Source organism: Mus caroli, chromosome 6 (assembly GCF_900094665.2).
Source record: "Mus caroli chromosome 6, CAROLI_EIJ_v1.1, whole genome shotgun sequence".
In the NCBI taxonomy this organism is placed as follows: Eukaryota; Metazoa; Chordata; class Mammalia; order Rodentia; family Muridae; genus Mus; species Mus caroli.
The window spans coordinates 18,862,657-18,890,080 of NC_034575.1; the positions used below are offsets into that span (position 1 = coordinate 18,862,657).

At 38.1% G+C, this 27,424-nt stretch overlaps 1 protein-coding gene across 10 annotated transcripts in view; it reads right to left on the reverse strand.

Moving 5' to 3' along the window:
• Cadps2 (calcium dependent secretion activator 2) overlaps positions 1-27,424 on the reverse strand; it is a 534,832-nt gene that overhangs the window by 384,597 nt on the left and 122,811 nt on the right. For all 10 annotated transcript variants that reach the window (XM_021164381.2, XM_029478701.1, XM_029478705.1 and 7 more), the window contains exon 2: positions 12,638-12,751. In XM_021164381.2, the coding sequence (XP_021020040.1) occupies positions 12,638-12,751 (114 nt within the window). The remainder of the gene's footprint in view (positions 1-12,637; positions 12,752-27,424) is intronic.

Below are 27,424 nucleotides of genomic sequence, written 5' to 3' on the forward strand. Positions count from 1 at the left end.
ACACACACACACACACACACACACACACACACACACACACACACATACCACAGCAAAAACAACAAAGCAAGCAAACCGATAATCAGGATAGCTAAAACAATCCTTAATAAAAGAACTTTTGAAGCTATCACAATCCCCACTTTCAAGTTGTACTACAGAGCTATTAGTAATAAAAACTAATGTTGGCACAAGACAGACATGAACAATGGGAGTGAATTGATGATACAGGCATAAATCCACATACCTTTTAATTTATTTTATAAAGATGCACATACCTGGTTTTTTTAAAAATGAAATACACACCTTTAACAAATGGTACTGGTCAAACTGGATTTCTGCATGTAAAAGAAGGCAAATACGCGCATACTGATCACCTTGCACCAATGTCAATGGCAAATGCATCAAAAATTTTAACACACAACTAGATATAATGAACCTGATAGGAAAAAAAAAAAAAAAAGCAGAGAACAGACATGAATTCGTTGTCACAGAAAAAGACTTCTCAACAGAATACCATTAGCAAAAGTACTAAGATCAACAATTAGGGACCTCATGAAACTGCAAAGTGTCTGCACAGCCAGGGTCACAATCATTTGTACAAGGTAGCAATCTACAGAGTGGGGAAAGATGTTACCAAGTATACACTCAATGGAGGACAAATCCCAAAATGCATAAAGAAGAAACAAAATAAGACAAAACAAAATACTAGATATCAAGGAAACAAATAACCCAATTTTCAAATGGTTTACAGAACTAAACAGAGAATTCTCAAGGAAACTTAAATGACTGGGAAATACTTAAAGAAAATGTTCAACAGCCTTAGTCATCAGGGAAATACAAAGCAAAGCTATTGTGAGATTTCATCTTACACCTGTGGGGATGGCTAATATCAATAAAGCATGTGACAGCTCATGCTGGCGAGCATGTGAAGCAAGGAGGTCATTCTGCCACAGCTGATGGAGATACAAACCTGTACAAGCCATGGAAATCAGTGTGTACTTCCTCAGGAAAAGGGGAAATCAAACTACCTCAAGATCCAGCTATGCACTCTTAAGACATACACCCCAAGGTCAGTTCAACCTTACACAGAGATACTTGCTAACCCACATTTATGGCTATTCACAGTATCCAGAAATTGGGGAAAACCCAGATGTCCCTCAACAGATGAATGGATAAAAGAAAATGTGGTACATTTACAAAATGGAGTATTTCTCAGGCATTAAATAAGCCTCCCATGAGCATGGATTGGCAGTATTAACAGTAAAAATGGTCATCTTACTAAAAGTAACCTACAGATGCATGCACAGGGCTGACAGCAGTCTATGCTGGATGGGGTCCTACAGCTGAAAGAAGTGGATACAGTCACCCTTCCCTCACCCAGCAACAAAATCCAAGTGATATGGAAATGAAAATGTACTTTCCTCCTAGGCAGGGGTTTAGAGACAAGGTTTCTCTGTGCAGCCCTTTCTCCCCTGGAATTTTACTCTGTAGACCAGGCTGGCCTTAAATTTACAGAGATCTTCCTATCTTTTTCTTGTGCTACCACCACAAAGCTTAATTTTATATTATCTTTTATCTATATGTTTTTCTTTTTCTCTTTTTAAGCAATAGGTCCTTTGTGTCTATATTATGACTTCCAGTTTTAGTGTTTTGTGGCATTCATGAGTGTGGGCATGAGGGAGTCTCTTGTTTCTTGTACCTTTCCTTAGGCTCTTTTCCTTCTACTTGTTTGTTTTGTCCTATTCTTAAGTCTTACTTTTTGTTATAACATATTATATATTATATGTGTTATATTTATTAAATTACTTCCCCATAGAAGCATATTTGCTTTCTAATGTGAGACAGAAAAGGAGAACCAGATAGTGGAAATGGGGAGAACTAAGGAGTTAAAGGGAAGGGGAACCATAATCATGATATATTCTGTGAGGTGAGGAAAAAAAAATCTTTTCAATTTATAAAAGGAAAAAAAAAAAACAAGGAAAAGAGCCTGTCTACAACCTGGTCATTTGAAGGCATTTTCCCTACTCTCAAATGGCCCTAACCTGTGTCAAGTTGACATAAATGTAGCCAGTACAACAGGAGAATGCTATTCCAACCCACTATAGAGAAAGTTCTTGTCAGCAGATGGCCTAGCAGGCAAGTGATCTGTACATCAGCCAAAAGCCATGAGGTAAAAGATGAGACACACCTCAATTTCCTTCCCAATTGAGGAGGTGCCTAACGGGAGAGGCAGGTCCAAGGCTATTAGTTTTCCCAGAGTGGCACTTGTTGGCAGCAACAGTGAAATAGAGAAGGACCAGAAAGTGAAATCAAGAAAAAATACACAAAGGAAATTAAACATAATTTAGTCTTCACTGAGAATACCCATATGACTAGCTCTATTAGAAAACTGTAAATTTCTACATTTATATGTATTATTCCTGTTTTGAATTGTCCCATGAAAGTGTCACCTTAATGGGGCTTTAGGACAAGTGACATGGCAAAAACATTCTCTGAAGCCAGAATGACATGTTCATGTATGGACCTTCGTACTTTTAAATCCAGGCTATGTCTGATCCTACAATGTATTTTCAGAATTTCTGACAGTATCTATCACTTTTTATCATTTTGAATTAATTTTTCAAATAGGCTTGTCAAAACCCAATTAGGAAATTACCTGCTCCTCTCAGTTTGGTTATACTTAGCAAGGCAAGGTGACAGATATTTAGTAGCAAAGCCTAAGTTGTCTAGCAACTTCAAAAATGTGTAAATTGAAGGTCTAAACAGATAAGCAGACTATAAATAATTCTTAAGTTGTGAAACAGAGAAAGTAAAAGGATGAAACCATGCAAGAGCTTCCCAGGGAATATAAAACACACCGGCATTAAACCAAATCAGCAGTATCTTTTAATCTAGATGAGTACTGACCACAAACTTAAAATATATGTGAGTCTCACTTAAATATATGTGAGACTGCTCAATTGCTCCTAAATGTCATCTTGGAACTGGAAAGCTAATGAACTTCTACGGACCAAAGTAATCGTGAAGTGGAGTCACTCCACTACGGGGAGAGCAAAGAATTCTCCAGGGTAGAAAGTCCTGTACAACATTCAGCAACTGAAATCTATCTTCCTATTGTTAAGTTAATGGGCCTTAAATTAAGAAAGTATCTTGTTGAGGGCAAAATAATTTTCTTCATGTAAAGTAGTAAAGTTACTGGGCACAAGTTACTAAATCACTCATTATCCCAGAAAAAAAAAAAAAAACCAATTCACTACTATTATGACCTTATTATTCCCCCACATCTCCCACCACATACTAGGAATGTAATCTAGGTTCTTTTCATTCTTGACATGCATTCTACCACTGAGTTATGAATCCAGCCAAAACCCCTTTATTCTACCTAAAGTATGTGTAGTCTATACCCTTCATTCTATTTTTAAAATCTCTCTCCCTTCCTCCTTCCCTCCTCCTTCACTCTCCCCTCCCTCCATCCCTCCCTCTCTCCCTTCCTTCCTCTCTCTCTTTCTGCCTCTCTCTGTCTCTGGCTCTCCCCCCCTCCCTTGTGTGTGTGTGTGTATGTTTCTGTCTGTCTGTCTGTCTGTCTATCTCTGTCTTTCTGACTCTGTCTCTCTGTCTCTGTCTCTGTGTATGTCCATATGTGCATGGGCACAGACGCACACTTGTGTGTGTGTGTGTGTGTGTGTGTGTGGTGCTTGAAGAGGCCAGAAAAGGTCACTGGGTGTACTGGCACTGGAGCTGCAAGTGGTTACGTTACCCTGCAAGTAAGATGCAGAGAAGCAAACTCCAGTCCTTTGCAAGGGCAGAAAATGAGCCATCTCTCCAACTCTTATCTGTTATTCTAAAAGTCCACACATTCAGAGTTTACTAAGGTAGAAATGTCCCACATGTAATTCATGCAATTGCCATTATACAATTTAACCATTATATCTTCTTCACCACTTAAAGACTTCTATTTCATTATTCTCTATTATACTCTTATATAGATAGAAGTTTCTTTGACAGAGAAAAGATTATAGGAAAAGGAAATCAGGGTAGGAAAGCAGACAGGGGAAGGAAACTGGAAGGAAGGCAGACTAGAGCGTGAGAGGAGCAGAACTAGAATGAGAGGAGGAGATAAGATAACTGGGTCACCCGGACTGGGTGCCCACAGGTAACCACCAGCAACCAGAGGTTCCTAGGCTGAATGGAAGATGCTAGGTAGATCTTAAGAGAATAGAGACCTTCCAAGAGGGAAAGGATAATGAAAAGTAGGCTGCATTTATGTATCAGGAAATCACTTTTTCTCATTGCTAACAATCACTCACTCATAAAAATATTTAGTGCAAATGTCAGTATAAAACTATTGTCAAGTGCCTGTTCAAAAGAGCCATGCTGAGGATTGTATGGAACAAGCTTTTTAATACAACATGCGGGGAACCAAACACTGTGACATAGGGAAGCTGAATCTCTAAGTACTGAGCAAGTCTGGAGGTCTCTTAAAAACCAGTGGGCCCATCAGATTTACACACACACACACACACACACACACACACACACACACACGTAAAAACTTCACCCTTTCTCTTTCCACTCAGATGCTGTTTTGTACATCTTGAATGTCGCCCCCAAACATATGTGTCAAGCTCAGGCCCACTGTGGGAATAGTGAAACATGGTGGACCTCTAAGAACAGGGGCCCAGAGGAAAGTTATTAGGCCAAGGGGCAACATTCAGTTTAAACGACTTGGGTCATTCTTATGAAGCCTTCTGGGTTAGTTCTCAAGATTAACTTATGATTTAAAAAAAAGAAGACTCAACAGACATAAGAAGATAGACTTAATTCCACCCATTCTATCAGTTCACCATGGACTAAAGCTGGTCTTAAATAACAACAGAAACAACAGAAAGCTGACATTCTCTTGGAAGCCAAACAACTCTCTACTCAGTGATAAGTTGGTCAGAGAAGAAATAAAGAAAGAAATTAAGGATGTTTTTAGAATTTAACAGAAATGAAAGTATATCATACTCAAACTTATGGGACACAATGAAAGCAGTGCTAAGAGGAAACTGTTTTCAATTACTGGTGGACAGATACTCAAATACTAAGTAGAAGTATTTAAGAAGTAAAGCAAATTTAGCTCAGAAGTAAAGCAACTTGGGATAGGATAGTAAAGCTATCAATCAAAGTTACTAATCATTTTAAAAATTAAAACCCAAATGTATGCAGTCGTTAAAATATAGCATTGCCATTAAAGTAATACATATATGGTCACAATTTTTGCTATTCAAGAGTTCATACCAAAAGCTAAGTGGATTCCCTTCTTTTCTAATCATTCCATTCATTTTTGAATGTACTTAATCCTTTAAACAATACTGAGATGATGGTATCACTTTACAGTTATCTGATTTAGAAATCTTGATATTTAAAAGAGGAATTTTATGGCTATCCCAGATATTCTAGATAGATAGATAGATAGATAGATAGATAGATTGATTGATTTGAGACTCTTTCCCTCCTATTGGGTTGCCTTGTTCAGCTTGAATATGAGGGCTTTTGCCTTGTCTTATTGCATGTTGTTGGGCTGTCATCTCTTGAAGACCTGTTCTTTTCTGAAGAAGGAGTGGAACTGGGAGGGAGGGGAGATGCTGGGATCTGGAAGGGGGTGAAGGAAGTAGAAACTGTGGTCAGAATATATTGTATGAGAGAAGAATCTACTTTCAAAAGAAAAGGAAAAATTAAAAACCATCCATTCCTTTTCCTTCTTTTATATTTAGAGATTACAACTTAATTACATAATTTCTCTGCCTCCTTTCTCCCTCTGAACTTTCCAATATACTCATCCTTGCTCTCTTTCAAATTCATGTCCTCTTTTATATTAACCGTTGCTGTATGCATATATGTCTATGCATACACACATTTATATATTCCTAAATATAACCTGCTTAGCCTGTTTGAGGTTAACTGCATGGATGTTTTTGTGGTTGAACATTTGATGATGGACAACCAACTGGTGTGTTGGTGTCATAAAAACTAGGCTTTCAGTCAACATTTGGATGGCAATCTATACAGAAGTAATTAATTCCTATAGTGAAATCAATAATGTACTGACAGATGGATGATCAATGACTATCTAAGCTATTCACAGTGTCACAGATTTTATGTTATCCTTCTCATGAGCATTCTGTCTTTAGTTTTATAACTAAGGAATACAAAAGATTTAAATATAGTAAGGGGAGACCAGTGCCCCTAATTAATGCTAACTGGGGTATACATGATTTCCTTCAAACTAAATCAAAGATACATGTCAGTAGAAGATATGTCTTGCAAGAAAGATTAAAGCAAGTTCATTTAAAAAAAAATAAACAAACATAAAACAAGATCCCACCCATGAAACTAAAGAACAAAATCTTTAAAAACAAAGCCCAATGATTTTATGCACTGCTGAGCAAATGCTACTGAAGATAAATAATGGGAACCACTGAGCAGACCCAGGGGTAACCTCTGGGCAAATATAAAACTTCAGGACGCTTCTGAGAACAAGGAAATGGGATCATTTGCTCTTGTGACTCAAAACCTGGAAATGTTAACTCTACATTTAGGCAGCAAAGTAGCGAGGCAGAAACTACTCACCTAAGACATTGTTGGTAGAATGTGGAAGAGAATTAAACTTAGATGATAAAAAGAGACAAACTTCTGAAGAGAAAATACGAAGTTACACAAAGACTAGAGGACTATCCTCATCCAATGAAACCTGTGGCCAAACGGGGCTCTCTCCAGGGACTTAGCATTGCCCAGCTCAGAGATCCACTGAAAAAAATGACATTGTACTGAACTGAGTTAATGACTAAGAGGGTCTAAGAATCCAGTGGCTATAAACACTCTTGAAAAAAACCACAGATACACAGTAGCACAAAATTCTTCATTCCGAGGCAATGCCAAAGTACGAAAATAATATGAGATCCCGTAACAGTAAGCATTTTAAATGTGCCCATGTGCTCACCCTACACTGGTGCTGAATATGGCAATTAGGGAATGCTGCTCTGAAGCTAACTTCATCTACTGCTGCTCTTTACTGCTATGTGCATTTAGTGTCTATACTGGGGACTAAATGGAGGGGTTGAACAGCTCACTCCCCTGCTATAAAAATGCAGAATGAAATGAATTAGACAGAGGCTTAGCCCTGCTGTCTGTCACAAATGTGCTACACGGACATGGAAAATTCATATGCTCAGTTTATTCTAAAATTGCTTAGAGATCAATTCTGAAACTATTGGTTTTTCTCAATTATTGTCAGATATTACTTTCATATGCACATCAATTGGTCTACATTTAAAAGATGAATGTCATCAATAATTCAAGTGACTACACAGCCCACTGACAGGTAGCATCAACCTAGATGCTCTAAATAGCAATGTGAATCTCAGACATAAAAGCACATTTTCCACATTTATAGATGCCACCCTTAGCATATACAAAAAAATATGATGTGAACTCAAATAGGTAATATCAAAAATAACAAATACACTGTGATCTGCAGAACTCAGTGCAAACCTGAAATCTCACTCCTCATTACCAGCTGCTGGATTTCATCTCTGAATGCTCTGACCTTTTTCTTCATCCCTCCTGCCACAGGCTGCCAATCTTGGTTTACTTAGTGATCATCAATTCTCCATGAATGCCTCTTTCATGGCATTATTTCAAAGTTCAAAATGAGATTTTGACAGGTCAAATGCTTTCTAGAATATGCAAAGTAAATCTTTCTATTTCAGTAAAATGACAGAATTTCCATTAAAACATTTAAATGTTATCTTCCAGTCCTTTCCCTTCTGGCTTGCATATCAAAGACTTAGGAACATGTGCTATATAAAGTCTGAAAAAGGTATGGAAATGGTGTAAGAAAAACAAAACAAAACAAAACAACAACAACAAAGCCTTTAAACGCTCCTAATTTTCAGGCATTAGCAGTGATAAACAAATGTGGTGGAGGGGAGGGAGTCCGATCACAGATTATTTCTGTAGAAAGAACCAGCTGCTGAAGTCAAGTCCTTTGTTACCTGAACTAAGAATTAAGAGTCTATATAAGGAGTCAAGTGTCATCTATTCTGGGGGGTATAGAACTGAGCTATAGTCCTATATTGTTCTTTATATTTTAGAGATGCAAGATCATTTGACAAAGAAATGGATAAATGCACAGAAACAACATTGAATGTTGGGAGCACTATACAACTGGAGGGGTTTTGAGGTCATCTTTCCCCTGCTACAGATGGGGCATCAACAGTCCACGGCAACCACTGAGTTACAGCTGCACAGATGGATGTAGAGTGGAACCTGCATTCTACACAGCTACAATCCAATGGAGGAGGAAGCTAGGATCAAGAGAGGATATCCCCAGGGGTCATCTGGGATTCATGAATAAGAATATAGAAACCAAAAGAGACCAAGTGGAGTACCCACCTGTCATATAGTACATCACTGTAGGAAGTCAGGACAGAAAATCAAAAAAAGCAGAAACATAGAGGCAGGGACTGATGCAGAAGCCATGGAGGTGTGCTGCTTACTGGCTTGCTCACCATGGCTTGCTTAGCCTGCTTTCTTATAGAACACAGGACCACCTGTCAAGGGATGGTATCACCTACAATGGGCTGGGCTCTCCCCATCAAACTGTACAGACTTGTGTATAGCTGGACCTTTTGGAGGCATAGTATCAACTGAGGTTCCCCCTTTTCAGATAACTCTAGCTTGTGTTTAGTTGACATAAAACCAACCAGTACAATTATCTAAGCAAAAAGTTACTACCTCTTTTAAAAAGAGTCCTTGAAGGCACACCTAAGCAGAAGTCTTCAAAATTCCCATTGTTGAGTCTAGGTTACATATAAAGGAATGAGTCAAATTTGAGAGTTAAAATTTTGAAGTGGAGACCCCTTTAGCTCCTTGGGTACTTTCTCTAACTCCTTCATTGGGGGTAACCCTCTATAGGAGGGACAACAATATGAACTAACCAGTAACCCCCAGAGCTGTATCTCTAGTTGCACATGTAGCAGAGGATGGCCTAGTAAGTCATCAATGGAAGGAGAGGCCCTTGGTCTTGTGAAGATTATATGCCCAGTACAGGGGAGTGCCAGGGCCAGAAAGCAGGAATGGGTGGGTTGGGGGGTAGGGTAGGGGGAGGGTATGGGGACTTTCGGGATAGCATTTGAAATGTAAAAGAAGAAAATATCTAATAAAAAAATTGAAAAAAATTTTGAAGTGGAAATATTTATTTACAAGTTTCATATGAAAAAGACACTGAAAATATGGTCTTAATTTATTGTAGTACTTCTCATTTTCCTCCCTATATAAATATTAAAAAAACAAACAAACAAAGAAAAACAAAAAACCTGAGTGGCTAGTAGTAGTGAACACAGTGGGAGTGAGGCTGTTTATGCTAATAATATTATTAGTTACTTTTTGTTGGTGAGATTAGTACCAGGACCAAAAGTAACTTGTGGAAAATAGAGTTTATTCTCATACTGATAACACTGAGGAGGCCATGGCTGAGAGATCACATGTCTCGATACACCTGCAGAAAGCATAGAAAGCTAAGTGGAAGTTGGCAAAGCTACAAGTTTAAAGTGATGTGCTTCCTGTGGGAAGGCTCCATCTCTTCAAGGTTCCATAGCCTCCCCAAATAGATACATCAACTGAGAAACAATATAGGAGCCTATGGATGTCATTTCTCATGCTATTCACAATTATATTCCTGTGGTTATTTAAAAAAACAAATGTAAATAAATTTAATTCTCACCCAGTCTTTGGAAAGAGAAGAGAGTAAGTACAATAAACAAACTATAAATCCTTTGTGAGAAGTTGCAAATAAAGTCACCCCCGATTCATCATTCTCAGAAGAAAATACAATTCTCAGGAGGAGCACGATGGATATCGTTTCAACCTCACTACAGTCAACAATTTCATCAGCACAGCTTATACATATGCCTTACTAAACTTTACTTCCTTTGTATTGTGCTTACTTAAAAACAGCTTATGCTAAATGGATATAATGATAAATCACTCCCTAAGTTCTTATTTTATACCCAATAATTTGTGTGTTTCCAACTTCTCATCAGAGAAGGTTCTCTCTGTGGTAGATGATGATTAATAAGGATCCACAATTTGTCAACATCCAGAGAATAAAAAGCTAGAGAATGTTTAGCTCTAAATGGGAGATGTATATCAATCATGTCTCTTGAACCCAAGGCTTAGGAGTCACCACAGAAGTAGAGATGAAAGATTCTGAGAGTCAGAGCTAGTAGATGTCTTCAAAATTGAGCATTTACCACACATAGTAATTTTGTTGCTCACATGAACTCACAATGACTGTAATTACATGATCAAGGCCAACATGAGAAAAATTCATCAAATCCCTATACAGGCACAGGAGGTGCTCAGAAATCCCACCTCCTACTGAAAGGTCCTGACAATGGATGGCTACTGTGGGGAAGGACAGTGGTCTTTTGCATGCTGTCCACAAAGTTGGAAGGAAAAGTGTTGAAGGAGACAGAGAAGGAATTGGAGGTAAAGGAACGGGCAGTGGATTGATAAATTTCATACATACGTACGTACACACACACACACACACACACACACACACACACACACATATATATATCACATATAAGATTCTCAAGCAGTTTCAAAAACCTAAGAAAACCATTACTATCAGTTTGAAATAAGTTTTCCTGTGGCTCCACCTTGGCACCAGTCTAGGATAATATCAATTCTGCATCATGATTATTCAAACAGTGTTATTCCATTATTACTTTAATTTGTAATTCTCTAGCAATAGTTTGTGTCCTTGGTTTTTCTTTGATCCCTATGAGTGGTATCAAGTTGTGGTTATCTTAATCTGTTTCACTATTGGTGAGTTCTTGAGTTCTCTACATATATTGGACACTAATCCGTTATTAGGCATGTCTTGCAAGCATTTCGCCAGCCCATGCTATGAAATTAACCCTTCTCATTAACTTGGCAGAAACCCTTTCAGAGAAGATATTTTTTAAAAGTCCCATCAGTTGCTTTCATTTTTTCAGGGATGGAGTCAAGGTCCAACCCAAAGTCATATATATATATTTTTTTTTTCTGTTTCTTCTAGGAGTTACATAGTGTTACTTCTAAGCCACCCGCTTTGTGAAAGGTACAAGTTCCAAGTACATATTAACTCTTTGCACCTGGGTGTAGACTTATTCCAGAACAATAGGTTCTGGAATAGCTATTATTTCTCCACTGTACCATAGCTGCTCTCTGGTCAAATGTTATTTTATAGTTAGTAGTGTGTTTCCAGGTGTTCTGTTATGCTTCCTTGATTTGTTTGTATTTTACTCATACCTGCTGACTTGATGATTGTAGGGCTCACTATAGATCTTGATGTGATTTAGAAAAAGAAGACACCTAATTTTGTAGTAATTTTGGATTCAGGCAAATGTTATAAAGATAGTTTAAAAAAAAACCTCATGCATCCATCATTTCTCAATTATACCTTTCTCTTAGTGTGCCAGGGCATATTTATCAAAATCCAAAATGGCCCCATTGATATTTTTTTTCATTGATATGAGGTAGGCAGCTTTCCTTGAAATCTATAGTGTTTTTTTCCTCTCTCACTACTTGCTATTGTATACATATATATATAACTATATGCTCACCTCTTAAAATTTGGGGGAAAGATTTCATCATACAACACTATGACTTTCAAGCTAAGATATAAACCCTATTTTCTTAACATAGCCTGAGCTGAAATCAAGTTAGACACTCTATCTGCTACAGCCCCAAGATCTTGGTCATATGATTGACCTTGGTAAGAAAGACCTCAATAACTACCATGTGTTCCTTTAATTCAATATATACTTGTGGGCCGATATATTAAGTAACAGCTGATCTATGAATCACAAAACTAAGCAGCACGATATTTTGTTTGTACAATAGTCCCTGCCTCGGGGAAGTTCAGAATATTATGATCCCACACTTTCAATTTTGCACTAGCCCAAGACATGTTGTAAGTCATGTTTCTTCAGACAGAAACATTTAAGACATTTGCACAGTGACAGGAACCCATTCTCCAAATGATGCTGAGATGCTGAGGGTATAAGTGAACTCTCCAACTTAACATGTATGGGCACCTCACTGAAACACACAAATGTTAGCCTGTCAGAGCCACTCACAGGAAATACACACAGAATCCCCATTTGAGTCATAAGCTAAAGTCAGAAGTAACAGCAAGATGGAATTGGTTGTATTATTCATTTAATAAGGAGAATGCATTCTCTTGAAATTAATTAGTGTCTTTAATTATTATAAAGCCTAAAGAGCAAACTGGCATAAGATAGTAATTTACTATTGAAATCCTGATTGAAAAGGAACATTTATGAATGTGAACCAGAAGATAGCTAGGCTCAGCTGTATCAGTCACTGCCAGGAGACGATTCTAAACAGAACCTTGCAAACAATGTGAATAATTTCCAATTTTATTTATCTCTCAAAACCAGGCTGTGGAATTAAGTGTTTTTAAATTGCAAAATAGAAGCGAAATCCTTTGGAGAAAATCAAAAGCTCAAAGAGTCCTTGCCACACCAGTGAAATGGTCTTAGATAGCACCACAGTTCCCGAAACAGCTCTGTAAACTCACCTCATAGTAACTCCGGACGGCATTGCAGAAGGCTTCGTCTGCTACTATCTGAGTTTCTCCATTGAGGAAGGCCTGGAACCGCTCTTTCAGTAACTGCAACTGTTGTTTGTTAAGCTACAAGAAAAACAAACAAGCAAATGAATGAATGAATGAATGAATATATAAATCACCTGATACATACAATATAACAAGTATTAAAAGTTACATTTGATGCGATGTAAATTTGATTAGACACCGAATTACCTTTGTAGTCAAAGTGAAATATCTTACTGCTTGTGTTTATGAATATTTTTTAACCAAGTGACTTCCCTGCTTTTCTGAATGGAGACACAGACTTAAACTCTGTGTCTCCCTTACACAGAGTCCCTAGTGTTAGCTTCCAATCCCTTTGCAGAGACAGGAAAAATCTAAACATTTTCTGGGAGACTGACTGAGGTATGAAATAGTGCTGAATAAGCAAAGCGAAGAGAGCAAGAACTCTTAGAAAGGAGTAGGCACTATTTGGGGGCAAGAGGCAATAAGCTATAAAGCCCTAACAGACAGAAGGGACTCCTGACAAACAATCTTCTGAAAGAAACAATTGCTGGCTTCTCCAAGTTTGAATTCCATGAACAAGCACCCTTCAAATGACTGAACTGAAATAAATGGAGCCATGAACAGATGACAAGTTCAGGAGACCAGAGATTCAACAGGTAAACTAGGAACAAGTTAAGCCCACTGGGAGAACAGAAATGTATTAACTGGATGCAACCAGCACTGGGAACGCATCTACCATCACTACTAGCCATCGTAACTGCTGGGGTTAGCTTACACTCATGTTATAACTCACCTGTCATGCCCTTCAGTCAATTACAACAGTATCAGCTACAGAATTTTAAGCTCTACTGCAAAATAAAGATAAGGTGCCTCTTGTTTTAAAAAGTTATAATTAATTTTATGATAGCAGGAACAGAGATTTAAACCCAGTACAGGTACCTGAAAACATTTGTCTCAGTTCCCTGTGTCCTTTCATGATAGGAAGCTCAACTTCATTGCACATGTACACGAGCAAACACACATACACACACACACACACACACACACACACACACACACACACACACACACACGGTTGGCAATTATGACCTGGAGGAACAGAATGCTATGCCTAGATTCAACTAGAACAAGGCAGTTCTGGGAATAGTAGATGTTGCAACACATAATGACCAGCCAAGCCGTGATGCCTCTGTTCCATCCCGCCCTGATTAGACATGTTGGAGACTTTGTCACGTTGTAGAACCTATAGAAGGATGTGAAGCATGTGGAACCATGCTGTGGAAAAAATGATTAAAGGATTAGAAAGCTAAACAAACCAGTATGATTTGGCTTCAAAATGAAAGCTGGTGTGAAATAAATTTAAACCTTTTCAAAGGGCTTATTAAAATGCCATTCAAATATGAGGGAGACAAGCTCTTTCAAAAACCTGGATTTTATTTAGGAGTCTAAGAAACAAGAAAGCTTGAAATGAAACTGTTCTGGTACTAACAGGCTAATAAATAAGTGTACTGTTGAACCCAGGTGCTAAAAAAAATATAACTAAAACTTTCTTGCTCTGAGGACTAAATGATGAAGATGGTCCATTTCTTTACTGAAGTTAATGCCTTCATTTTAGAAGCTAGCCTGGATGAAGCACAGCATCAAAGAACATCGGCATTAAATTACAATCTCTGTTCCCCTAACATGAAGAAAATAAAAGCAAGCACCTGTTGTATGCATGTGCACAAGCAAAGTAAGGCCACCATTTTGGCCTTCTAAGGATAGCTCACAAAAAGGACCAAATGGAACTGGAGCAACAACTGCTTAGTGAGAGGCAACTGGTAACATGTTAGTTCCCAAGCCATGGCAGTCACAGGAAAGGGCTTCACCTTACAAATCCAGTGACCAGTGAAACTTGAAACAATGGCAGTGACATAGAAGAAACTTTCGTAACCATTTGTCCTAGTTCCCTTATTTGCTGAAACATTTGTAACAAACAACTTGTTTCTCTTTCAACTTTCTTCAGTCCAAAGGATTTTGTTACTCTGTTGAGAAATGCCTCTAAAATATGACTTTTGCAATTTCAACTTTATCTCTTTAAGCTTATTAGTGAGAATTACTTTCCAATAATTATGGAATGGTAAACACAAAGATACTAACCAGAAAGGAGATTGGGAAAAGTCATTGACACAGAAACTACAATAAGCCTGGTATAGTTCTCAAAACGTGCACAAGTATATACAGACATATCAAGATCCAATCTCTATAAATACGAGAGTTCTAATTCGTTACATTGTTGTTTGGTGGTGGATAAGTGGATAATATACATTTAAGAGTGAAAGTGCAAAGTTTAATGTAAAGCTCCTTAGCTTCCACTTGACTATGGGTCGGGTTTATTTTGGTGTGAGATGTTTTTATTTGCAAGTTTTTCATGATATAGTTCATGAATTAACATCTCTAAATGAATATACATATAAATAAAAGACATTGTAGTTACATTTAGAGCACCCAAAAATTATAGTTATATAAAGAGTCAATAAAGTCATTTAATTAGCACAAAGTAGTTATATCTCCACATAGATGTAATGGGGAAAGAAAAATGAAATTAATCTTTAAATGCAGCACTGATGGTAACTCCCAGAAAGTAGTACCATAAAAGGGGTTTCTATGCTCAGAAACAGACTAGTTGAGTTGTATACTGACGGAAGAGATGGAAAGAAAAACAACCAGAAATGAATACATACATAGAAACTCAAAATACTACTCGAAAAGTGATTTATGTTTACTGAGGTCCACTGTTAACTACAGTCTAATACCAAAGTCTGGTATAAAAATAACTATTTCCCCGAAAAACATAAATTGCACCATAATCACAATGCTATGAGTTAAATGGATTAAATATTTCAATATATAAAAGATGAACCAAATTAGAAGAAAACATGGGAGAAACCCTTTATGCATTAGTGTGCGAAAAATCTCTTTAATTATGACTGACAATCTAAACTTCCAATAGAAGAGAAGAAGCCTACAGATCAGTAGTTCTTGTGAATATAAATACAAAATCCTCAAGAAAATGTTGGAAAATACGAATCTAATAGTTATAAAAATCAATTATTGAACCTGAACCAAGTGAGATTTCTCACAGTTGTGTGATGCAACACTCAAAATTCAGTGAGTGTCACCCATCAAGTAGGTAACGAGTGAAAACAAGACACATGATCCTACTAGTAGGTATAGAGAAAGCATTTAGGAAAATCCACATTCTCTCATAATCTTTAAAAAAGAGATTACCATGAACTATAAACGTAGAGGGACTCCCTAAATTCTATGTGTTTTTAAAGTCCACAAAACTAAACAGTTTTTGAAGCACACAGTGATGAGACATGAACGAGTAGCTTCCAACCTAAGATCAGCTAAGTGGGTGAATGCTCCACTGACCACTGCTTATCAAGGGAATAATGGAAATCCTAACTAACACAGGAAGAAAACAAGACAAAAGAGGAAGAAGAAATTAAGTGTCTTTCTTCATAGGTTATAATGAAAGTCTATGAAAAAGTCCAAAAATAATGATAACAAAAAGTCCCTCACCTAATAATCAATTATAGTATGGCTGAAGTGTGTAAGAAAAGGGTACAAAAGTTAATTCTTTCCTATATAACATCAGTGAATATGTTTAATTTTAAATGAATCATACAAAATAATTTTTACTATCTCCAAGATGCAAAGCCTGAGTCTAAATCTAACAAATGTACAAGACAAAATGTATAAGGGAAAGGTATGAAACTAACAAAGACACCAAAGGAAACTAACTGGAAGGCTAATTGCATTTCACAGGTAGACAGGCATAATATTGTCAGGATGTCAGATTTTCCTTATTTGATCTTATGGATTAAAATAAAGCTCACTCAAAGTTATAAAGCATTGTTTTCTCAGCTGCAACAAACGAATTCTACTGTACAGAAAAACAAAAGGACAGATATACTCACTGTGGTACTGAACTTAGGAACAGTGTTGGAAGACTGACACTACTTATCATCAGTGTTTATGAGTACAATAATCAGGAGACTGAAATTAATGAAAGTAGTACGCAAGCAGATCAATGCAGTAGAAAGAGACCTAGAGAAGAAATATCAACCGATCTTTCACAAAGACACAAAGCCAATCAACAGAGAAAAGACAGTATTTACAGCAAATGGTACTGGGATATCTGGAAATTCACAAGAAAAGATGTCTCTAGACAAATATCTTTCATTCATTACAAATATTACAAATATTAACTCAAAATAGATAACTAGTCCCTATGTACAAAGCAAAAAAATTTATATCGACTATATTTGATGATTTAATTTTGATATAAGAACAATGCTATAAAATGAAATAATTAAGATGCTAGATTTATTTAAATTAAAATTTTGTACTCTGTGAAAGACAGTATTAATAGAATGAGAATATGAGCTATAAACCAGGAGAAAATACACAGTCAATAACACAGTTGATAAGAAACTAGTATCTAATATATACAAAGAATGCAAAAAATTTAACAATAGGAAAATTAACAACCAAATTTTAAAATGTCAATGATCTTTGCAGTTGTCTCACCAAAGATTCAACAAAAAGATCGCATAGGCATATGACCTGATATTCCATGTAATCCTACTACAGTAATGCAAACCCAAGTAGGATGTAGATGCTACTTCAAACCTACTAAAATGGACCAGATACGGAACACTGACAGGGTCCAAGTCCTGGCGGGGACAAAGAACAGTAGGAACCCTCATTTGCTATCAATAGTTTAAAAAAAAAAGTGGTGGATATAATTACCAAACAGAGAGTGTGAAATCTCAGAAAACAGGTTGTCACTATATAATCCAGGAATTCCACTGTTAGTATTTACTCAGAGTTGAAAACTTATGTCCCAACTAACACCTGTACAACTGTGTGTTTCAATTTATGTTCCTTTAGTAGGTGAAGCATAGAAGAAAACGTTACATCCTGAGATGTAGCATTATTACTCAATTCTAAAAGAAAGTAGCTACCAGACAAAAGACATGCAGAACACAATATGAATTTAATAAGTGAGAGTCGCCCATCTGGAAAAGTCTCTGTCACTCCTACAGCATGACTTCTGTAAAAAGGCCAAGCTTTGGAAAGGATGTGATCAGCAGTTCTCTGAGGTCAGCTGGGGAGTGATGCATTAATTTCCAATATACAAAGGAACTCTTGGGATATAGGCACTACAGTGATAGATACATTACATTATAAATTGATCCAAGCCTACAGAATGTCCAGCATCAACAGTGAAGTCTATTATAAGCTAAGGACTCTGGAGTCTATGACACGTCAATGTCGGCTCATCCGTTTTAACAAATGTGCCATTAGAGTCAGAGTGCAGAAAATATAATAGACTGTGCATATGTGGACGCAAGAAGCTTATGGAAAATCTATCTCACACTCAAGATCAATGTTACCCTGGATTCAAAACATTTCTGAAAAATAACCTCTTAAAATATCAACAGTTAGTCTGGCAAGAGAGCTCAGCCATTATGGTACTACTTCCCAAGCCTGGTCACCTGAGGCCAATCCCCAGGACGGTAGGAAAGAAGCAGAGAGGCAACTGTAGAAATGTGTTTCCTGATCTACACCACATACACACACAGACACACACACACACACATGGTTATGGGCATACACAATAATCATGGTAATGGCATTAGTGTAAATAAACAAATACTTTTTTAAAAATAAAAATTCATAAATGACCTTAAGGATAAATTTTGTAGGTTGAAAGAGTGGCTCATGCGTTAAGAACTTATACTGTTCTTGCAGAAGAACTGAGGTCATTTAGCAAGACCTGTGTGTCAGGCGACTCACCTAGCTGCATCTTGAGCATCAGGATATCTGACACACGCATCCAGAGTCCATGAGCAATGCACTCAAATAAACACACACACACACACACACACACACACACACTCAATTAATAATTAAAACAATTAAAACTAGAATTTCTTCCTTTTCTTGGTAACAGATTTTTATTTCTTCATATAACATACACTGACTCTGGTTTCTCTTCCATCCCCTCCTCCCAGTTCCTCCCCACCTCCCTTCCATTCTGGTCCACTCCCTTTCTGTCTCCTTCTGCAGCCCCGCCTCTCTCCCTGTCCCTATCTCCAATGGAAAATACAGATCTTTCCTTCCAACATTTGTTCCCCCAATTCATCCCTTTTTCCCAGTTCCCAACTCCAGCACGCAGGAACTCAGAAGCAGAGACGGAAACAAAGCCCATAGAGGGGTGCTGCTTACTGGTTTGCTCCTCATGGCATCCTCAGTCTGCTTTCTTATAGTGCCCAGGACAACCAACCTAGAGGTTGCCCCACACAGAGTTGGGCCCTCCCATATAAATTATCAATCAAGAAAACGCACCACAGGATGGTTTGGTAGGGACATTTTTTCAGCTAAGTCTCCTTCTTCCAAAATGACTCTAGCTATGTCAAGTTGACATAGAACTAGCCAGCACACTATAACAGCAATTTTGCACATTTTAAAACTCAGAACAATTTCGATCAATCACACCTGCCTTACGCCTATACAGCATGATTACTGGACACAAATCAACTGACGTTAAGTTTTCCTTTCAGGGGGATAATTTAGACATTATTATATGCAGTAACTTGAAAAGGTTTGGCCCCCTATAGACTCTTGTGTTTGAATATTTGGCCCACAGGGCCTAGGTGCTACTAGGAGGTGTGGACTTGTTGGAAGGTGTGTGTCACTGTGGGGGTGGGCTTTGCACTCTCCTAGGCTTAAGCCCAGTGTAGAATTTGAGCCTCCTCCTAGCTGCCTGCAGGAGACAGTTTCCTCCTTAGAACTCCTCCAGCATCATGTCTGCCTGAACGCTGCCTAGCTTTCTGCCATGATGATAACGGGCTAAACCTCTCAAACTGTAAGGCAATTCCATGTAAATTTAACCACTCTGGAAATCAATATGGAGTTTCCTCAGAAAATTGGAAATAGATCTACCTTGAAGATCCAGCTATACCACTCTTGGGAATATACCCAAAAGATGCCCCTGCCCCCGATGCCAGGGGCACCTGTTCCACTATGCTTATAATAGCCTTATTTGTGATAGCCAGAAGCTGGAAAAAACCCAGATGTCCCACGACAGAAGAATGGATACAGAAAATGTGGTTCTTTTACACAATAGAATACTACTTGAGAATTAAGAACAAGGACATCCTGACTTTTGCAGGCAAATGGAAAGAACTAGAAAATATCATCCTGAGTGAGGTAACTCAGACCCAAAAGGACATGCAGCATGGTGACTATTCACTAATAACTAGATATTAGCCAAAAAAAAAAAAAATCCATACAGAATACACAAGATACAGTCCACAGAATTCAAAAGGCTCAACAAGCTTAAGTACCCAAGTAAGGATGCCTCAGTTCCACATGGGAGATAGAAGAAAGCAAGCACAAGTGGAAAGGAAAGGATGGAGAGACTTGGGAGGGAATGTGGACAGGGTGGGGGGTAGAGGGGAACCTAATCTGGTATTGGGTGAGGGAAAAGGACTGAAGCCTTGAGGGCCAGCAGAAAGAGTGTGAGCAGGCAACCTCAGGAGGTAGGAGGTTGGGGGAGCATCCCCTTCCCCCAGAATACACCAGAGTCCTGGGAGGTGAGAGACTCCCAGGACTCATAGGGAGGGACCCTTGATAAAATGCCCAACACTAGGGAGAGGGAACTCATAGAGCCTATCTCCAGCAGGAAGCCAGGACATCAAGTGAGGGATGGGGTTGCCATCCCACAGTCACACCTCTGACCCATAATTGTTTCTGTCTGAAAGAATTACAGGGATAGAAATGGAGAGGAGCCTGAGAAAAAGAAGGTCCAGTGACAGGCTCAAAATGGGATCCAGCTCAAGGGATGGTTCCAAGGCATGACTCTATTACTGAGGCTATGCAGTGCTCACAAAAGGGACCTATCATGACTGCCCTCTGAAAGACCCAACAAGAAGCTGAAAGAGTCAGATGCAGTTATTTGCACCCAACCAATGGACAGAAGCAGCTGACCCCTGTTCCTGAATTAGGGAAGGCTGAAAGAAGCTGAGGAGAAGGGCAATTATGTAGGAGGACCAGAAGTCTTAATTAATCTGGATCCCCGAGATCTTTCAAACACTATACCACCAAACAGACAGCATACATCAGCTGATATGAGGCCCCTAATACACATACAGTAGAGGACTTCCAGGTCTGTGTTCATTCAGAGATGATGCACCTAACCCTCAAGAGACTGGAGGCCTCAAGAGAGGGAGGGGGAGGGGGAGAGGGAGAGTTTAGAGGTCAAGTGGGGTGGGGAGTAGGGTCATCCACATGAAGATGGGGTGGGGTGAGGAGGAGATGTGGGATGTGGAGCAGTCAGAGGGTGGATAGGGAGGGGTGGGGAATGGAATATGGAGTGTAAAAATGAATTACAAATAAATTAAATTTAAAAAAAAAAGACTTACCTTGGTCATGATGTCTCTTCACACCCATAAACCCCTAACTAAGACACTGTATGATGATGATGATGATGATGATGATGATGATTAGCATGAGGATTTCAAAGAAACTTAGATCAAAGAAATGAAATGAAAGCCATCGTAATCATCTACTCACATCACTCTGATCAGTGTAATCATCTGGACTTCACTGGATTTTAATACTGTTGTTTGGTTTTTTGATAGTCTCATGTGTCCCAGGCTGGCCTCAACTTGTACATGGCCTATGCTTGCTTCAAACTAGGTACGAATCTCATGCTGGTCTGAAACTCCAGAGTTTCCTGCCTCTGTCTTCCAAGTGTTTTGATTATAGGCACACACCACCACATCCACATCAATGTATTAATCTTATGAAATCTATAACAATTAACCTCTCACAATTCATTTGAGCCCACTTTGCGTGAGCATACACACACACACACACACACAGAGAGAGAGAGAGAGAGAGAGAGAGAGAGAGATTGAGATTGATTGATGGATGGATTATTGATCAATTGATTGATTGCCTGGACTGATTGAATTGAAGTATCTCTAGTGCCTCAAGGAAGCCCATTCACATTTTGGGCACTTAAAAACAGTAAATATCCACCCTTTGACTTTGTTTTACAACCTATTTGTGGTTCTGAACTTGCTAGGAAAAAACAGACTAGAAGCTAGTTTCTTAACAAAGCAATGTAAGAATCTAAGCAGAAGCACTGGCTTATGAGTCTTCTCTTTCCTAAAGTGAAAGTTCCTGGTTTCTTTCTCCAATGGCCAGACACTCTTCCACGTATTAACTGTGCTTTCCCATGAAATAAACATGCTACCTGAAACTCAGTGCATTAAAATTCATGGAAAGCTGTAAGATGAAGCAAATGACATGTGTTACAGTAGCAACGTCCTCTCTATATACATTGGTAGAGTGTTCATATTTCTCCTAGGATAGTGTGGCCAACCCAGAAAGCAGTGGGAGGGCAGCTTCCCACACTGCAAGCATTCCTCATGCATTAATTCAACCTAAAAGATAATTAATTCTTGGCAGCCACATCAACTGACTCACTTCATGCTTATCGTCAACAATAACTTCAACCACCTCCTTCCTTGCCCTTTATAAAGCTCTGCTTCATCTTTCTAAACTCATTTAGCTCACTGCTACAGTTAAGACTCTTCACTTCTGAGTCCTTTACCCCATGTCAGCAAAGCTCTATTAATTTGCCATATCCACTAGTGTAGTAAGACATTATTCACAGTATTTAGCACAGTAGTATGAACTGCTCACCAATTAAGAATTCTCAATCTCCCATTATTACATTTATGCTGGTACACAGCATCAGTCAATATTTGTGCCTCAGTAGATTTATTGTTTAACCATGTTTTAATTTTCCCCATATTTTATTTTCAGGCTTCTACTTTCACCATGAATAAATAAAACACTTCTTTCAAATATAAATAAATATCTAACATTATCTACTGGGAATTTAGAACAAACTTTTTTATAAAAAAATAATTATAAATGCTTAAATAGAATACACATATCCTTGAAAATGTGTAAACACAGTCAAGACACCAACCTTATAAAAATACTTCAAATATTGACAGTAAAGGATAAATTTTATAGATCCAGACTGGCTGTTATCATAGTGTATGCAGCTAAAATAATGATTGCACTGAAGAAAACAAAATCCAGATTTTAAAGATGTTCTGTATATATGTTATGTTTTCCACATTCAAATTCAATTCTAGACTTCTAGTTTTAAATAGATTAACTGAAGACATATGCCAGGATTCTTCTAGACAAGAGACCAGCCAGTATGCCACAAAAAACTCAGTAACCACTGCTGTGTGGATCCTGCCTTGGCCTGCCGTTCTCGTCACCAAGCTAATAATGAAGCAGTTACATGACATCGGGTGAACAAAGGTGGGTACAGATTCCACAGCAAAGCAGTAGGTGACTAGTGGGTAGAGCATCTTCAGGACTGAAGACCAAGTTTTCAAGAAGCAAGATTCTTTCCTCCAGGCACTGATGCTCATGCAAATGCACAAGGTACAGGCACACTGCTCATCACATACAGTAAAGATTATAAAGTACGAAGGAGAAAGTAGTATAAACCAGTAGTTGACAAACAAAATGTACGATATTGGCACTTTCCACACTCTAAAACAAAAAGCCATCCTCAAAAGATGCTCTGTATACTGAGAGGCTCTGACCAGGCCTCTCACATGGGGGAGATTTTAGCATCAATGGAGACCTGTTCTATAAAGTCTCTGTTCCTCTTCCATGTGCACAGACGCAGGCTAAACTTCAGCTTCAGAGAATTCTAGTCTTCAGAACTTTCAGATTGAGACTGCGTAACTGTAAAGTCTATGCAATATTCTAAAAATCAGGAAGGAAATGTGAAAGCTAAAACATTTCTGATCCCAAGCCTTTCAAAATGGACATATGCAACCTGTCCTAGGAATAGTGACTATACCCATCAGCGGCTACAAATACCAGATTTATTGAGCAGCCAATGAGATATCAGAAGATAAATGTATGACCTCCAGGAAGCCACAAGGGATTGCTGCAGTAAACACTTTCTGGTTTCTTTCTCTGCTGGCTAACATTTGATATGACAACGGAAGCTATCACATTGATTATGAAGACTGTGAAATAGCAGAATCAGCAAAATCCATGAGGAACAGCAATGCCACGCCGGACACCTCACCCCTCAATTCCCATTATGGAAGAATTGACAACCACATATTGACAGCTTTTATCTTGGCTTTATTGGTAATATGTAGCAACTAGTAGTTAATCAGAATCAATTAAAAGAAAAAAAACCCAAGGAAGTACAGAACCAGGGAGAACATTACAGTCCCTAGCTAGCCTAATATTTCCTGTGAGGTGGTTTTAAAATAAAATATTTTTTTATATTTTTGCAATAAAAGCTCATCATTCAGTGAGCCTGCCCCAATAAACAGTAAGCATCTAAATATAAGCGCCTGAGGAAGACTGAAATTAACATTATTTTGCCAAATTGAAATGTTATTATCTCACAATATTGAGAGGAAGATTAAAAAGCCCCAAATGTACAATAGCAATTTAACATATCTTATAATAAAAGGCATACAGACTAATGAGTACAGAATCACAAATCCTACAGCATTACAGATAAATGGACCCTAGGCAAAGCTAACTCAGCTACAGAGTGAATGGCTTCCACCCACATTCTTGCCAGAATGCAAACCTGAGAAAAAGCACACACCATTATGGTGCTGTTTCTGGTGTGTATGTGGGAGGCAGGTGGAAAATGAGACCTCAGGTGAAGTCCGAGGATTGCACTAATTCTTCTGCCAGAGTGCACAGAGAACAGACCCCAAATGCCTTGTTCGTCTTTTGTCTTCTCTTTTGATCCTTCTGGAGTAATAATAAAAATTATATATACTCAAAGGCATATATGATATGATGCTTCACTGTTCTTTGACCTTTCCTGGACAGGTTTATAAACTGTAAACTAGTTGCTATAATTAAACTAATTAGCCTGTTCACTACTTCCTAGTTATCCTGTGTGGGTACGTGTGTATGCATGTGTAAGAGTGTGGTGAGAATACTTAAGGTGTCCTTGCATATTAGAATTCAAATATTTAATATGGTATTATTAATTATGGTTGGTCAGGCTGAAAATAACATATCTAGAACTTTTCATTCTGCATAAGTGAATTTTGTACCCTTTAGCAATATGTCCCATTCATTTCTTTAAAACTATTATGGTGTATTTTTACAAATGATGAAATTAACCTCAAAGCAGTATAAGTATCTTTCTGGGTCTGAACAAAGAACATTGATGTAGTCTTCTTTTCTTTACTTCATAGCTGTAGATTGATCTAGAGAATATATTCTGTTTTCTAAAGAGCTACACGTGTTTTACTTATTATTTAAAAATCCTAGTAGGCCAAAAGCTGGTTTATGGTAGAAAAAAAATATGTGTGCTGGCTGGTTTTGTGTGTCAATTTCAGACAAGCTGGAGTTATCACAAAGAAGGGAGCCTCCCTTGAGGAAATGCCTCCAGGAGATCCAGCTGTAAGGCATTTTCTCAATTAGTGATCACAGGGAGATGGCCCAGCCCATTGTGGGTGGTGTCATCCCTGGGCTGGTAGTCTTGAGTTCTGTAAGAAAGCAAGCTGAGCAAACCAGGGGAAGCAAGACAGTAAGTAGCATCCTCTATGGCCTCTGCATCAGCTCCTGCCTCCAAGTTCCTGCCTTGTGTGAGTTCCTGTCCTGATTTCCTTTGGGGATGAACAGCAATGTGGAAGTGGAAGTTGAATAAACCCTTTCCTCCCCAATTTGCTTCTTGGTCATGATGTTTTATGCAAGAATAGAAACCCTGACTAAGAGAATGTGGCTTTAGCATTCTGCTTTAAACCCAACTAAAATAATGTTTATTACATAACAAGTTCTCAATATCTCCATTTTAATGAATTCACTAAGAAACAGAAATAATGTGCTAAAATCACTATTCCTTTGGAGGATGATCACATCCTCTATTCTCGTATTTGAATCTCCACCCCACTCTCACCTAGCAAAAAAGTAAAATTAATTCAGCAACCACACAGGATCAGAAAACAGTCCACGCAGGGTAATATTCTTTCATCAGTTAGCCAGTCAGTTTATGCATTAGGGAAAGATAATGGAGTCTTCTACTTAGGTTATTACATTTCTATTATATCTAGATCCTCCACAAGTTATATGGCATTACTCGGGCTCCTTGATCTCAGGATCTCAACTTCATCATCCCCATAACAACGACAACAGCAATAATAACATTTAACAAGATTATTATATTCAACAAGATACTTGAAAGAGAGTTCTGTATTAAATGGTTAATAACTGCCATTTGGTTGTTTTACTTCTGCAACTACAACAACAGGGAAAATAGTAGAATCTTAGAAAGGATGCCAAAGGACAGTTAATAAATGGGTGTGGTGCTGTACCACTCTCCCTGGTAAACATAAACCCTGGTATCTGCCAGTTGCACTGTATGCTAGTCTAAAAATATATGTTCTAAGTTTGAAGTCCGTTCCTAATTCTAATACCATAGAAAATATATATAAGAACACAGAACTAAAGTCTTCATTAGTTGTGTGCTGAGAAAAAAATGGATATTAAAGTTAAAATAAGTTAAGAAAACCTTTATCTGTTTCTTTGAATGTGTTTTACTAAGGACCCTAGAATGGTTCTCAACCTGTAGGCTGCAACCCCGTTGGGTGGAATCAAATGACCCTTTCACACAAGTTGACTAAGACCATAAGAAACACAAATGTTTACATTACAATTCATAACAATAAACATTTACAGTTATGATGTAGCAACAAAATAATTTTATAGTTGAGGGTCACCACAACATGAAGATCTGTATAGAAGGGTTGCAGCATTAGGAAGGTTGAGAACCACTGCCCTAGAATAAAAAATGAATGGGATCATGTATCTCGTGCATATCAGAAATGACCTGAATCACAGAGGGAGTCAGCACTGTAAATAAGCTTAGGGCAAAGTTGTGAGATACGGCTCATTGTGTAGAAATTGGAGTCTGCCCTCCATATCTATAAGTTCCACTTCAACACTCCACCCCCTGCAGACAGAAAATATCCAAGAAAAACAATTGTTCCAGGACTGAACACAGGCAGATTTTTCTTGACATTATTCCCTAATTAAACAATAGAGGATATCAACTATCTTCATTGCATTATATTGTATTAAGTACTATGAATTATCTTCAGATTACTTTATACATGAAAGAGGTGTGCACATTATATGCAAATACTAAGATGTATATGATAAGTGAACATAATAAGATATTGGTATCTATATGGGAGATCCTAAGTTATATCTCTGGGGTACAGAGGGAAAATCCTTGTTTGCCTGGCCATTTTGCTTCAGTGTTAGACAATGAGGTAGGTATTGTTGCATGCACATACTGCCCCATGTGTTCTGAACTAGAAGACACACTGACAGGCTAAAGTACAAATCAGATCTCTGCACTACAACTCTAATCTTGGTCTCTGCATTCTAAGTACACAATTATGACTCCATTCCTCCTCTTTCCTCATGCTGCTGGCAGTTCTAATTTGACTCTGGGTCTTCAATTCAGCTGCATCTTTAGAAAAAGATAATCAGGTTAAATGCTAAGGAGTTATTCAACAAGGCTCTCTTATGTCCCTAAAGGAGATGATAAGTAGATAAGAGAGAAAGCTGGCAAAGCTTATTGGTCATTATCTTCTA